General features: G+C 34.7%; 1 protein-coding gene across 2 annotated transcripts in view; it reads right to left on the reverse strand.

The window, feature by feature from the left end:
• The window catches only part of ptprn2 (protein tyrosine phosphatase receptor type N2), a 437308-nt gene that overhangs the window by 104840 nt on the left and 316663 nt on the right, over window positions 1–15805 (reverse strand). For both annotated transcript variants that reach the window (XM_061922231.1, XM_061922232.1), the window contains exon 12: window positions 10652–10867. In XM_061922231.1, the coding sequence (XP_061778215.1) occupies window positions 10652–10867 (216 nt within the window). The remainder of the gene's footprint in view (window positions 1–10651; window positions 10868–15805) is intronic.

A 15805-nucleotide genomic window follows, 5' to 3' on the forward strand; every position in this document is an offset into this window, starting at 1 on the left:
ATCCAACATTATGTATTATTCTAATTGATCTTTTTTTTAACACTGTTGGTGAATAAAGCGCACATTTGTAGTTGTTTCCCACACAATAACTCAGATATGGTAACACAAGTGAGCAGTAAAGAATACAAAGTGATTTTTGGTTTAGAGCAGGGGTCTCAAACTCAATTCACCTGGGGGCCACTGGATGGTGAGGCTGGGCCGCAAGAAAAGACTTCTTAAAAAATATATTTTGAAATGTCTTTATTTTTATTTTCAAAACAAAATAAAATCAAAATATAAATGAAGAAAATGAGAGTTAAGTAAATAAATCATTCATAAGTAATAATAATAATTGGATTTCTCCATTCAGCAACAATGAGTGAGGCAACGCAAATTAAACAATTAAAATAAACAACGGTTTGAATGGGTCCAGGTTATCGGGGACCGTTATTACTGACGGACAGGCTGCCAGGCACGTAAGAAAACCCCCGTCTCCTTGGCAACGTTTCTGTCGCTTTCACTCACTTGCCGCTTTTCCACTAATGCAGAGGTAGGCAACCCAGAACGTTGAAAAAGCCATTTTGAGCTGGTGGAAAAGTGGCAAAACGTTTCTCTGCTTGAATCACGCAAGTGACGTCAATGTTCGGCCCTCGAGAGCCAAATACCACACCGTGATTGGTAGATTTCTTGAGCTCCGCACACAACGCTGTCAAGCGCCATTCTTATAAAACTCACGAGCCGCACTAACATTAAACTTTCATATTAAGGTGGGGGTCGCAAAATAACGTCTCGCGGGCCGCGTGTCTGAGACCCCTGGTTTAGAGCATGTTTAGCTTTATTCATTATTGACGTGTTTCTTGCTATTTTATATTGTATATTTTTTACATGCCCTGCTTGGTGAATATCTTTATTGATCGCCACGAAATAACAGAAACTAAGACAAATACCGCACTGTAATATATAAATTAACACTTGAATTTGGGTGATAACATGTCACATATACCGCATTTTTCGGAGTATAAGTCGCTCCGGAGTATAAGTCGCACCTGCCGAAAATGCATAATAAAGCAGGAAAAAAAACATATATAAGTCGCACTCGAGTATAAGTCACATTTTTGTGGGAAATGTATTTGATAAAACCCAACACCAAGAATAGACATTTGCAAGGCAATTTAAAATAAATAAAGATTAGTGAACAACAGGCTGAATAAGTGTACGTTATATGAGGCATAAATAACCAACTGAGAAGGTGCCTGCTATGTTAACCTAACATATTATGGTAAGAGTCATTCAAATAACTATAACATATAGAACAGGGGTCGCGGGCACCAGGTCGCCCGTAAGGACCAGATGAGTCGCCCGCTGGCCTGTTCTAAAAATAGCTCAAATAACAGCACTTAACAGCCTCTATTTTTTTAATTGTATTTATTTACTAGCAAGCTGATCACAGGATCTCACACACCACCGCTCTCATGTGCGCTCCACTGAAGCAGTCGTGCGGAAACTATGTTTGCGTATTTTAAAGTTCCGGGCACTCCATGCGGTCCGAATTTGATCAATTGGCATTAGTCACACTTATTAAACGATTTTTCGAAGCAACAGAGTATAAATTGAAGCTTTTTTAAATCATTTGACAGCACAGTGAAACACATTTTATACATAATTTTCAGATTTAATTCATATATAGCACCTTATTCAGGTATATTCAGATTTAAGATGTATATGCAGAAAACAACATGAAGTATATATGAATGAGGATTTAACATCACTTTTCTTTTTTTGAAGACTTGTTGGTGAAGATGGTGATTTTTAAAGTGCTGGCACTCGCAACTTTATTTGGCCCCATTGTGGATTATTTTACAGTCAAAGAAAAACAGAGACTGGCCATACGATAACCGAGATTGTATACCAAAAATTGTATTTTATAATTTTATGTGGAAATAATGGAATTAAAGTGCTTAATCTTTCTTACTACCGTATTTTTCGGACTATAAGTCGCAGTTTATTTTTTTCATAGTTTGGCCGGGGGTTAGGGTTAGTGTTATACTTATACTTATACTCAGGAGCGTCTTATGTGTGAAATTATTAACACATTACCGTAAAATATCAAATAATATTATTTAGCTCATTCACGTAAGAGACTAGACCAGGTGTGTCAAACGTGCGGCCCGAGGGCCGGATCAGGCCCGCGGACAGGTTTTAACCGGCCGTCAGGATGAGTTGGCTAAGTATAAAAATGAGCTAAAATTTTTGAATGAAAGACACTGCTGTTCTAAATGTGTCCACAAGATGTCAGAATAGCAATTATTTGTATCTTTGTAGATTAATAATAATAATACATTTTATTTGGTATAGCGCTTTTATGAATACTCAAAGACGCTTTACAGGATAAAAAATGTAAATATAAAACCGTTCAAAGTAAAAATATAAAATACAGGAAATATAAACAAAGTACATTGTAAAATATGTGGTAATATAGGACATAAATAATGCTACATATGTAAAAAAATATATATAAACAACATGATGTTAGTAGACCAGTCGAGGAAAATGAGCAAACTTACATAAATAACATCCTGTAATTTGATTTTGATATAATTGTTTTTTATTGCGATAGAGTGAAAATTAACCCCAATGAGTTGACAGGTGAACATTATCACATAATGTATTCAGAAAACATAAATAACGACAAATAAAGACAGAATACTATTAACCGGAACGTGTTAAAAAAAACAATAACATTATGATTTGTACACTTTTAGAATTTGCTTTTTCTATTTTTAAACAAAGAAAACAATCTGAAGTTGTCTTTATTTTTAAGTTATCGTGCCGGGATTTTACTAGTCCGGCCCACTTGGGAGTAGATTCTTCTCCATGTGGCCCCCAATCTGAAATGAGTTTGACACCCCTGGACTAGACGTATAAGATTTCATGGGATTTATCGATTAGGAGTGACAGATTGTTTGGTAAACGTATAGCATGTTCTATATGTTATAGTTATTTGAATGACTCTTACCATAATATGTTAGGTTAACATACCAGGCATCTTCTCAGTTGGTTATTTATGCCTCATATAACGTACACTTATTCAGCCTTTATTTATTTTAAATTGCCTTTCAAATGTCTATTCTTGATGTTGGTTTTATCAAATAAATTTCCCCCAAAAATGTGACTTATACTCCAGTGCGACTTATATATGTTTTTTTCCTTTTTTATTGTGCATTTTCGGCAGGTGCGACTTATACTCCGGAGCGACTCATACTCCGAGAAATGCGGTAATGTTCTGATTTAATTCATATATAGCACCATATTCAGGTATATTTAGATTTAAGATTTGTATGCAGAAAACAACATGAAATATATATGAATGAGGATTTAACCCTTTTTTTTTTTTGAAGACTTTTTGGTGAAGATGGCGATGAGCGGTTGGTCTTCATACTTTAATATATAAGTTCTTTCTTGAATTCAATAGTTTCTCACCCACCCTTTTTTTTTTAAGTGCTGGTAATCGCAATTTTATTTGGCCCCATTGTGGATTATTTTGCAGTCAAAGAAAAACATAGACTGGCCATACGATAACCGAGATTGTATACGAAAATTTAATTTGATCATTTTATGTGGAAATAATAGACTTAGACTTAGACAAACTTTAATGATCCACAAGGGAAATTGTTAAACACAGTAGCTTAGTTACAATGATGGAAAGTGTAAGGATGGAAAGGACAATGCAGGTATAAATAGACTCGGTATAGCAATGTAAAATATAACATATCTGCGAATATATACAATATATACTTAATATGTGTACAGTATATTATATATACAGATATAATATGTCTATAACATGTATACAATACATACCAATGTGTGTTAATACATCTTTCTTACTAAATGTGTTTGTTCTTACCATTGAAAAAATGCACGTACTGCATGCAATTGCATATATTTGTATTTTTAATATTATCTAATAATGCAACAAATATTAAGATTATCATTAGGGCTGCAACGATTACTTGACGAATGTTGGGGTCACCAACGCGGTGCCCGCGGGCACCAGGTAGCCCGTAAGGACCAGATGAGTCGCCCGCTGGCCTGTTCTAAAAATAGCTCAAATAGCAGCACTTACCAGTGAGCTACCTCTACTTTTTAAATTTGATTTACTTACTAGCAAGCTGGTCTCGCTTTGCTCGACATTTTTAATTCTAAGAGAGACAAAACTCAAATAGAATTTGAAAATCCAAGAAAATATTTTAAAGACTTGGTCTTCACTTGTTTAAATAAATTCATTTATTTTTTTTTACTTTGCTTCTTATAACTTTCAGAAAGACAATTTTAGAGAAAAAATACAACTTTAAAAATTATTTTAGTATTTTTAAACACATATACCTTTTTACGTTTTAAATTCCTTCCTTTTCTTTCCTGACAATTGAAATCAATGTTCAAGTAAATTTATTTTTCTTATTGTAAAGAATAATAAATACATTTAAATTTAATTCTTCATTCCAGCTTCTGTTTTTTCGACGAAGAATATTTGTGAAATATTTCTTCAAACTTATTATGATTAAAATTCAAAAAGAAATATTCTGGCAAATCTAGAAAACCTGTAGAATCACATTTAAATAGTATTTCAAAGTCTTTTGAATTTCTTTTAAAATGTTTGTTCTGGAAAATCTAAAAGAAATAATGATTTGTCTTTGTTAGAAATATAGCTTGGTCCAATTTGCTATATATTCTAACAAAGTGCAGATTGGATTTTAACCTATTTAAAACATGTCATCAAAAATATATATTTATTGTGAGGAATCATTAAGATGATCATTGTTTCCACAAAGATAAACATCATTAATTATTAATAACAACATTAAGTTTAAGGTAAATTGAGCAAAAAGGCTATTTCTGGCAATTTATTGAAGTGTGTATCAAGCTGGTAGCCCTTCGCCTTAATCAGTACCCAAGAAGTAGCTCTTGGTTTCAAAAAGGTTGGTGACCAATGGTCTACAATAAAATGTGTCACTGGCAATTATATTAGTCGACAATAGTCGAGACGTCATCACTCGTGTTTTTCCAGTCACTCACAAAAACATGGCCGGTGATAACCTGTAAAGTGTGAGGATATTTCCTCTTATTCTTGTTGAAAATATGGATATCTTGCTCATTTTGCAAAGACGACCTTGTTTTTATGGAGCTGTGATGTCCGACATTTGGAAGGAGGATGCATCTGCGAGCTAGCTGACAAGTTTGAGACAAAGTTGTTTGAAAAATAACATTTTAGCCAAAGTCAGGCAAATAAACTTTGTCTACATCAATTCATGTATTCTTTTAAAAGCAGCGTCAATTTGCAATGCACGCACACGCACACACACACACACACACACACACACACACACACACACACACACACACACACACACACACACACACACACACACACACACACACGAGGAGGTATCATAAGATTAAACATACAATCTATTAAATAGTCAACATTTTAAGAATGAATCAAATATAAAATTCTATACATTGAGTCTGTTAGAGTTCCAAAACAGCCAAGAGTTAATCAATAGTCAACATACCAGTGTGCTGCTTTTTAAACATCACAAAATACTTTTCTTTTTCAGGAAATTAGAGATTGTTTGCTTTCATTGCTGCTATTTAACTGTTTTTTAAATACATAAACAAGGTTAATTGTTGTTGTTTTTTAGCACTTTGCCTTTCCTTTCTTATAAATGGACAACCTGTTGTTTGTCAACTCATGCCTAAAATAACTTAAGCTGCTTAAAGAAATCGATGGAAGAATAAGAGCCATTAAATATGTGTACGCTTTAGTCGACTAATCGTTAAGATAACTGTGACTAATCGACTACCAACATCATCGTTATATATATATTTTTAAATGGTGTATAGGTAATTGTTTGATATTATACATTTATATTAATTTATATTCACTCTGACTTTTTTTTGTCATTTTAATTTTAGGAACAGCTGATTGAGCAGCAAAGTTATAGTATGAATACATATATATGAATGAATTAGTCATATTTGTTGTTAGTAAGAACATGCTTAAAATAACTTAAGCTGCTTAAAAAAGTCGATTGAAAAATTAGAGCCATTAAATATGTGTATTATTTAGTCGAGTAATCGTTAGGATAATCGCTGACTAATTGACAATCAAAATAATCGTTATATATTTCTTTAAATGTTTAAAATAAAAATACTAGATATCTGTTTATCTTATGATTTCAAAGCAAATTGTACATAAAAAAAAACAATGATCAAATGTTTGATAATATCAAACATTTATATTCACTCAGAGTTTTATTAGTCATTTTAATTTTAGGAACAGCTGAATGAGCAGCAGAGTTATAGTATAAATAAACATTTATGAATAAGTTAGTCATATTTGTTGTTAGTAAGAACATGCCTGAAATAACTTAAGCTGCTTAAAGTAGTCGATGGAAGAATTAGAGCCATTAAATGTGTACACTTTAGTCGACTAATCGTTTGGATAATCGTTGACTAGTCGACTATCACAATAATCGTTATATATTTTTTTAAATGGTTAAAATCAAAATATTAAATATCTGCTTAACTTATGATTTCAAAGAAAATCGTACATAAAAAAACAATGATCAAATGTATAGGTAATTGTTTGATATTATACATTTATATTCATTCATATTCACTCTGACTTTCCTTTCTTATAAATGGACAACCTGTTGTTAGTCAACTCATGCCTAAAATAACTTAAGCTGCTTAAAGAAATCGATGAAAGAATAAGAGCCATTAAATATGTGTACGTTTTAGTCAACTAATCGTTAAGATAATCGTTGACTAATCGACTACCAAAATCATCGTTATATATATTTTTTTTAAATGGTGTATAGGTAATTGTTTGATATTATACATTTATATTAATTTATATTCACTCTGACTTTTTTTAGTCATTTTAATTTTAGGAACAGCGGATTGAGCAGCAAAGTTATAGTATGAATACATATATATGAATGAATTAGTCATATTTGTTGTTAGTAAGAACATGCTTAAAATAACTTAAGCTGCTTAAAAAAGTCGATTGAAAAATTAGAGCCATTAAATATGTGTATTATTTAGTCGAGTAATCGTTAGGATAATCGCTGACTAATTGACAATCAAAATAATCGTTATATATTTCTTTAAATGTTTAAAATAAAAATACTAGATATCTGTTTATCTTATGATTTCAAAGCAAATTGTACATAAAAAAAAACAATGATCAAATGTTTGATAATATCAAACATTTATATTCACTCAGAGTTTTATTAGTCATTTTAATTTTAGGAACAGCTGAATGAGCAGCAGAGTTATAGTATAAATAAACATTTATGAATAAGTTAGTCATATTTGTTGTTAGTAAGAACATGCCTGAAATAACTTAAGCTGCTTAAAGTAGTCGATGGAAGAATTAGAGCCATTAAATGTGTACACTTTAGTCGACTAATCGTTTGGATAATCGTTGACTAGTCGACTATCACAATAATCGTTATATATTTTTTTAAATGGTTAAAATCAAAATATTAAATATCTGCTTAACTTATGATTTCAAAGAAAATCGTACATAAAAAACAATGATCAAATGTATAGGTAATTGTTTGATATTATACATTTATATTCATTCATATTCACTCTGACTTTCCTTTCTTATAAATGGACAACCTGTTGTTAGTCAACTCATGCCTAAAATAACTTAAGCTGCTTAAAGAAATCGATGAAAGAATAAGAGCCATTAAATATGTGTACGCTTTAGTCAACTAATCGTTAAGATAATCGTTGACTAATCGACTACCAAAATAATGATTATATATTTTTTAAAATGGTGTATAGGTAATTGTTTGATATTATACATTTATGTTAATTTATATTCACTCTGACTTTTTTTAGTCATTTTAATTTGAGAAACAGCTAAATGAGCAGCAAAGTTATAGTATGAATACACATTTATGAATGAATTAGTCATATTTGTTGTTGGTAATAACATGCTTAAAATAACTTAAGCTGCTTAAAAAAGTCGATTGAAAAATTAGAGCCATTAAATATGTGTATTCTTTAGTCGAGTAATCGTTAGGATAATCGCTGACTAATTGACAATCAAAATAATCGTTATATATTTTTTTAAATGTTTAAAATAAAAATACTAAATATCTGCTTATCTTATGATTTCAAAGCAAATTGTACATAAAAAAAAAGCAATGATCAAAGTTTGATAATATTAAACATTTATATTCACTCTGAGTTTTATTAATCATTTTAATTTTAGGAACAGCTGATTGAGCAGCAAAGTTATAGTATGAACACACATTTATGAATGAATTAGTCATATCTGTTGTTAGCAAGAACATGTTTAAAATAACTTAAGCTGCTTAAAGAAGTCATTGTAAGAATTAGAGTCCTTAACCACGTTTACACCTTAGCAGACTAATCGTTAGAATAATCGTTGACTAATCGACAAGAAGTCAATGGAAGAATTAGAGCCATTGAATGTGTATTATTTAGTCGACTAATCGTTTGGATAATCATTGACTAGTCGACTATCACAATAGTCGTTATATATTTTTTTAAATGGTTAAAATCAAAATATTAAATATCTGCTTAACTTATGATTTCAAAGAAAATCGTACATAAAAAAACAATGATCAAATGTATCGGCAATTGTTTGATATACATTTATATTCATTTATATTCAATCTGACTTTTATTAGTCATTTTAATTTTAGAAACAGCTAAATGAGCAGCAAAGTTATAGTATGAATACATATTTATGAATGAATTAGTCATATTTGTTGTTAGTCAGAACAAGCTTAAAATAACTTAAACTGCTTAAAAAAGTCGAATCAGAAATTAGAACCATTAAATATGTGTATTCTTTAGTCGAGGAATCGTTAGGATAATCGTTGACTAATCGACAATCAAAATAATCGTTATATATATATTTTTTAAGTTTAAAATAAAAATACTAAATATATGTTCATCTTATGATTTCAAAGCAAATTGTACATTTAAAAAAAACAATGATCAAATGTTTGATAATATTAAACATTTATATTTATTTATATTCACTCTGAGTTTTATTAGACATTTTAATTTTAGGAACAGCTGAATGAGCAGAAAAGTTATAGTATGAATACATATTTATGAATGAATTAGTTATATTTATTGTTAGCAAGAACTTGTTTAAAATAACTTAAGCTGCTTAAAGAAGTCGATGGAAGAATTAGAGCCATTAAATTGTGTACACTTTAGTCGACTAATCGTTACGATAATCGTTGACTAATCGACTATCAAAATAATTGTTATATATTTTTTTAAATGGTTTAAATAAAAATACGAAATATCTGCTCAACTTATGATTTCAAAGAAAATTGTACATTAAAAACAGCAATTATCAAATGTATATGGAATTATTTGATAATATTATACTTTTACATTAATTTATATCCACTTTAAGTTTTATTAGTCATTTTAATTTTAGGAACAGCTGAATGAGCAGCAAAGTTATAGTATGAATACATATTTATGAATAAATTAGTCATATTTTTTGTTGGTAAGAACATGCTTAAAATAACTTACGCTGCCTAAAGAAGTCGATGGAAGAATTAGAGCCATTAAATATGTGTACACTTTAGTCGACTAATCGTTTGGATAATCGTTGACTAATCGACTAACAAAATAATCGTTATACATATTTTTTTAAATGATTAAAATAAAAACACTAAATTTCTGCTTAACCTATGATTTCAAAGAAAATTGTACATAAAAAAAGCAAGTTTTAAATGTATATGTAATTATTTGATAATATTATACATTTACATTCATTTATATTCACTCTGAGTTTTATTAGTCATTTTAATTTTAGGAACAGCTGAATGAGCAGAAAAGTTATAGTATGAATACATATTTATGAATGAATTAGTTATATTTATTGTTAGCAAGAACTTGTTTAAAATAACTTAAGCTGCTTAAAGAAGTCGATAGAAGAATTAGAGCCCTTGACTACTTTAGTCGACTAATCGTTAGAATAATCGTTGAATAATCGACTACCACAATAATCGTTGTATATATATTTTTAAATGGTTAAAATAAAAATACTAAATAGCTGCTTAACTCATGATTTATGGAAAAAAGCAATGATCAAATGTATACGTTATTGTTTAATGATATTATTATACATTTATATTCACTCTGAGGACGTCAAACACCGAAGAATGGTCAAAGTGTGGCGGACCTCGGTCGTAATAACAACCATTTATGATTCCATGGCTTCAATATTCTATCCAGAGCAGCAGCCTTGTGGAAATGTGATTAAATATTGAAGAAGTTAACAAGGCACACAAGCTAGATGTGTTCTGAGTGCCACAGCGGGCGCAGCTGAGGCCCGACGCACAAAATCAATACTTCCCCGACCACCCGTGGTCGTGCGGGGAGGGGCTGGGGGGGGGCTTGGAGCCAAAAGGTCACGCCGGCAGCCTCCTCCGCGTCTCTCACCTCCACACGGGTCTTCAGCCTATCCCATTCGACTGAACAGAGAACGCCTGACTAAAAAGATGACTTTCAGACGGCGTTTGAAGGCTCCCAGGCTCCTGACTGGCTGACGGCGCGCAAGGGGGAAAAAAAAAAGGGGGGGGGGGGCGTTCCTAACCTGATAGGTTGCCGTGGCATCGCCGCCGGTGTCAGACCCCAAGCTGGAGAACTTCTCCTTCCTGTAGACGTGGGAGCGCTGGCGCACGCAGAAGAAGGTGGCGGAGACGGCCAACGCCACCAGGATGAAGAGCATGCAGAGGACGGAGAGGACCACCAACTGGCCCGACTCCACCCGGGTCTCCTTCACCACAGGGATCTGGGTCAGGCTGCCCCTCTGGAGGACAAACAGAGACATGGAGTTGGTGTTCAGCCCCAAAAACACCACCACTAACAATCCCTTCAAAAGCTGGTGCTGAGTAAGCTCCTCTACTGTTTAAAATGCTTCGCTTTCATACAAACCCCGTTTCCACATGAGTTGGGAAATTGTGTTGGATGTAAATATAAACGGAACACAATGAATTGAGCTCAGGAACACTTCAGAAAAACACTGAAAGTACAAGTAAAGCTCTACTATTCAAAGCAAAAGCCATTTATCAACAACATCCAGAAACGCTGCCGGCTTCTCTGGGCCCGAGATCATCTAAGATGGACCGATGCAAAGTGGAAAAATGTTCTGTGTTCTGATGAGTCCACATTTCAAATTGTTTTTTGGTCATCCGGACCAAAGGGGAAGCGAACCATCCAGACTGTTATCGACGCAAAGTTCAAAAGCCAAGCATCTGTGATGGTATGGGGGTGCATTAGTGCCCAAGGCATGGGTAACTTACACATCTGTGAAGGCACCATTAATGCTGAAAGGTACATACAGGTTTTGGTGCAACATATGTTGCCATTCAAGCAACGTTATCATGGACGCCCCTGCTTATTTCAGCAAGACAATGCCAAGCCACATTCTGCAAGAGTGCGGGTACTTTCCCGGCCCGCCTGCAGTCCAGACCTGTCTCCCATCGAAAATGTGTGGCGCATTATGAAGCGTAAAATACGACAGCGGAGATGACTGAAGCTCTTCATAAAACAAGAATGGGAAAGAATTCCACCTTCAAAGCTTCAACAATTAGTTTCCTCAGTTCCCAAACGTTTATTGAGTGTTGTTAAAAGAGAAGGTGATGTAACACAGTGGTGAACATGCCCTTTCCCAACTACTTTCGCACATGTTGCAGTCATGAAATTGTAAGTTTATTATTATTTGCACACAAAAAAAATAGAGTTTATGAGTTTGAACATCAAATATCTTGTCTTTGTAACATATTCAACTGAAAATGGGTTGAAAAGGATTTGCAAATCATTGCATTCCGTTTATATTTACATCTAACACAATTTCCCAACTCATATGGAAACGGGATTTGTACATAAGAGATGCATTCGGAACAAAGTCGTATAAACGACTCCGTTTCAGCGGTTTATTACCATGTGAGAACGTCTCATCGGCGATAAAACCCCAACAGGCCCAATTTTCGCGGGATTATTACAGTAATTGAGGGCATAATTAACGACACATGAAATGTTATACGTTTTCTTTGTCGCTGCAATTAAATCCACTCTCCCCCCCGCCACAAAGTTGCAGCCACACACTTCAGCAAAGGCCAGGAGGCTCCTAATTGCCTGCGTGCAATATTCCAAGTAATGACGGCCGCATCTTCTTAATATCATCCTCGAAGTATTTGCCCACGTTCTTCGCCTTTATATTTACACGCGAGCCTTTATTTCGGTCAGAAGGGAGCGATCGTGTAAACAAAGCCAAGATAATCCCCTCTGACGCAATCACGCCGTAAAAAAACAACTATTTTACGTCCGACCTAATTCACAAAAAAATCAACGCTAGAATTAATTTTTGGTGAAAAAAAAAACGTTATTTTAAATGAATTATATGAACTATTAGGAGAGTACATATGTACAAAAACTGTATTTTTGAAGATGTTTTAGATCCAAAATATGCCTCCTTGTGCGGTGGTTCTCAAATGGGGGTACGCGTACCCCTGGGGGTACTTGAAAGTATGCCAAGGGGTACGTGAGAAATTTTTTAAAATATTCTAAAAATAGCAACAATTCAAAAATCCTTTATAAATATATTTATTGAATAATACCTCAACAAAATATGAATGTAAGTTCATAAACTGTGAAAAAAAAATGCAACAATGCAATATTCAGTGTTGAAAACTAGATTTTTTTGTGGACATGTTCCATAAATATTGATGTTAAAGATTTTTATTTTTTTTGTGAAGAAATGTTTAGAATTAAGTTCTTGAATCCAGATGGATCTCTATTACAATCCCCAAAGAGGGCACTTTAAGTTGATGATTACTTCTATGTGTAGAAATTATTATTTATAATTGAATCACTTGTTTATTTTTCAGCAAGTTTTTAGTTATTTTTATATATTTTTTTCCAAATAAATCAAGAAAGACCACTACAAATGAGCAATATTTTGCACTGTTCTACATTTTAATAAATCAGAAACTAAAGTCATAGTGCTGTATTTTACTTCTTCATCTCTTTTTTTTTTAACCAAAAATGCTTTGCTCTGATTAGGGGGTACTTGAATTTAAAAAAAAATGTTCACAGGGGGTACGTCACTGAAAAAAGGTTAAGAACCACTGCCTTAGTGATTTCTACGCGGGGGGAAAAATGGATATAGTGTACAAGACAACACGCTACCCCGCTGTTTGTCTGTTTTTTACCCCCTGCAGGGTGGAATTAGTCCATCTGAGAGGAGACAAGAGCCACATGGATTATTTAAATCGAGCCAGGAAAGGTCAGGCCGAGCCCCGACTGGCTTTGCATTGACGGCATAGTCAAAAAGTAGCACGGATAGACCGGATCAGAACTAAAACAAGAACAAAATGGCACATTTTATTCAAATTAGGCCCAATTAAGACCTCTTAATAGGGCCAGTTAACATGTTTTTAGGCTGGATCCAACTAATATATCAAAAAAATACATAGAAATATTGTATGTAACCAAAGAAATGCAAAGAAAATCATTTTGGAATTTGCCCAGTAAAAGGGACTGACTGACAGCTGCTTCAATGATGCCATTCCCTTTTTTTTTTGGAGGCACACAACCCAGAAAGGGAGCCCTGAAAATATTCGGCGACAAATCGGATAAAACCGCCAAGTTTTCCCCGCCGGCTGGGGTGCTGCAACCTGTGCATCGGAAACATGGAAAAACGTCAAAAAGCCAGAAATGATAATTACCCGACAAATCCATGTCCTCTTGTATTCCACAGGCTCGACACTGACGCCCGCCGCGGCTCCAAGGTGCGTTTATTCGTCCTCGGGACGCCCACTCGCGCCGCTTCTCACCCCCCCCCCCAAAAAAAAAGTTCCCCCAGCGAGGGTCCTAGTGTCCCCCCCCCCCTCTTCCACCCCCGGGAGCCAACAAAGGAGCGCGGCTCCCGACACCAAGATGAAGAAGAAAAAAAAAAAAACGGGGTGGGGGGAGCAAAAGAAAGGGGAGAAGAATGCGGGATATGCCCGCCTGATTTTCCGAGCCTCGGAAGAATGTGGAGAAGCCCCACTAGTGGGTCCTTTCAGTGCCTCGGTGCCGGTGAAAAGAAGACGGGGCGGAGGTGGGCTTGGGGATTTTTTTTTTTTTTTTACTTAAGGCTGAGCCCCTCCTTATATTCAGCAGCTCAGGAGTCCCCCCCGTCCGTTGCACATGTCATATCCACTGGTTGCTATAGCGATGCCTCCACATGTTGTCGACAGTGAATGTTCAAGGAGCGCTGCCCGGCTAATAGGCTTGCGTCTGAATGGACGTGGGGCTCGTCGCTCATTTGTTCAGCGACCGGGGGTCTCTTTCTCAGGCTTCTGCATACGTGCAAAGGGGCGCCATTTCTCCAAAATTTAAAAAAAATTATATAGAAAGTGGGGCAAAAAACTATTTAGTCAGCCAGCGATTGTGCAAGTTCTCCCACTTAAAATGATGACAGAGGTCTGTCATTTTCATCATAGGTACACTTCAACTGTGAGAGACAGAATGTGAAAAAAAAATCCAGGAGTTTTAAAGAATTTATTTGTAAATTATGGTGGAAAATAAGTATTTGGTCAAGCATTCAAAGCTCTCACTGATGGAAGGAGGTTTTGGCTCAAAATCTCACGATACATGGCCCCATTCATTCTTTCCTTAACACGGATCAATTGTCCTGTCCCCTTAGCAGAAAAACAGCCCCAAAGCATGATGTTTCCACCCCCATGCTTCACAGTAGGTATGGTGTTCTTGGGATGCAACTCAGTATTCTTCCTCCAAAAACGACGAGTTGAGTTTATACCAAAAAGTTCTATTTTGGTTTCATCTGACCACATGACGTTCTCCCAATCCTCTGCTGTATCATCCATGTATCCATTTTGGTATAAACTCAACTTATCGTGTTTGGAGGAAGAAGAATACTGAGTTGCATCCCAAGAACACCATACCTACTGTGAAGCATGGGGGTGGAAACATCATGCTTTGGGGCTGCTTTTCTGCTAAGAGGACAGGACGATTGATCCGTGTTAAGGAAAGAATGAATGGGGCCATGTATCGTGAGATTTTGAGCCAAAACCTCCTTCCATCGTGAGAGCTTTGAATGGTTGACCAAATACTTATTTTCCACCATAATTTACAAATAAATTCTTTAAAATTCCTGGATTTTTTTTTCACATTCTGTCTCTCACAGTTGAAGTGTACCTATGATGAAAATGACAGACCTCTGTCATCATTTTAAGTGGGAGAACTTGCACAATCGCTGGATGACTCCTAATATATATATATATATATATATATATATATATATATATATATATATATATATATATATATATAAACTCTACGATTAGGTGGCGACTTGTCCAGGCATGTACCCCACCTACCGCCCGATTGTAGCTGAGATAGGATCCAGCGCCCCCCGCGACCCCAAAGGGAATAAGCGGTAGAAAATGGATGGATGGATGGATGGATGGATATTTTTTAAAACGGTTTGGATTTCAAACAAAGTTTGCCTTTCCAAAGAACGACATCAGGAGTGTTAGTCTATTTAGCAATCAGTGTGTAAAAAAAAATAAATAAAAAAAAAGAAGCAACAGCTGCACTCAGCAGCAAGAGAGAGAGGGAGAAAAGAAAGGATTATGGAGAGAACAGAGAGAGAAAGCGAAAAGAAAAGGGGCGGTGAAGAGAGGAGAACAGGGGTCCTGTCAAATGCAGATGACGAGCCTTTGGGGAGGGGAATGGGGGT

This window comes from Nerophis ophidion, linkage group LG15 (assembly GCF_033978795.1).
Source record: "Nerophis ophidion isolate RoL-2023_Sa linkage group LG15, RoL_Noph_v1.0, whole genome shotgun sequence".
NCBI classification, from domain to species: Eukaryota; Metazoa; Chordata; class Actinopteri; order Syngnathiformes; family Syngnathidae; genus Nerophis; species Nerophis ophidion.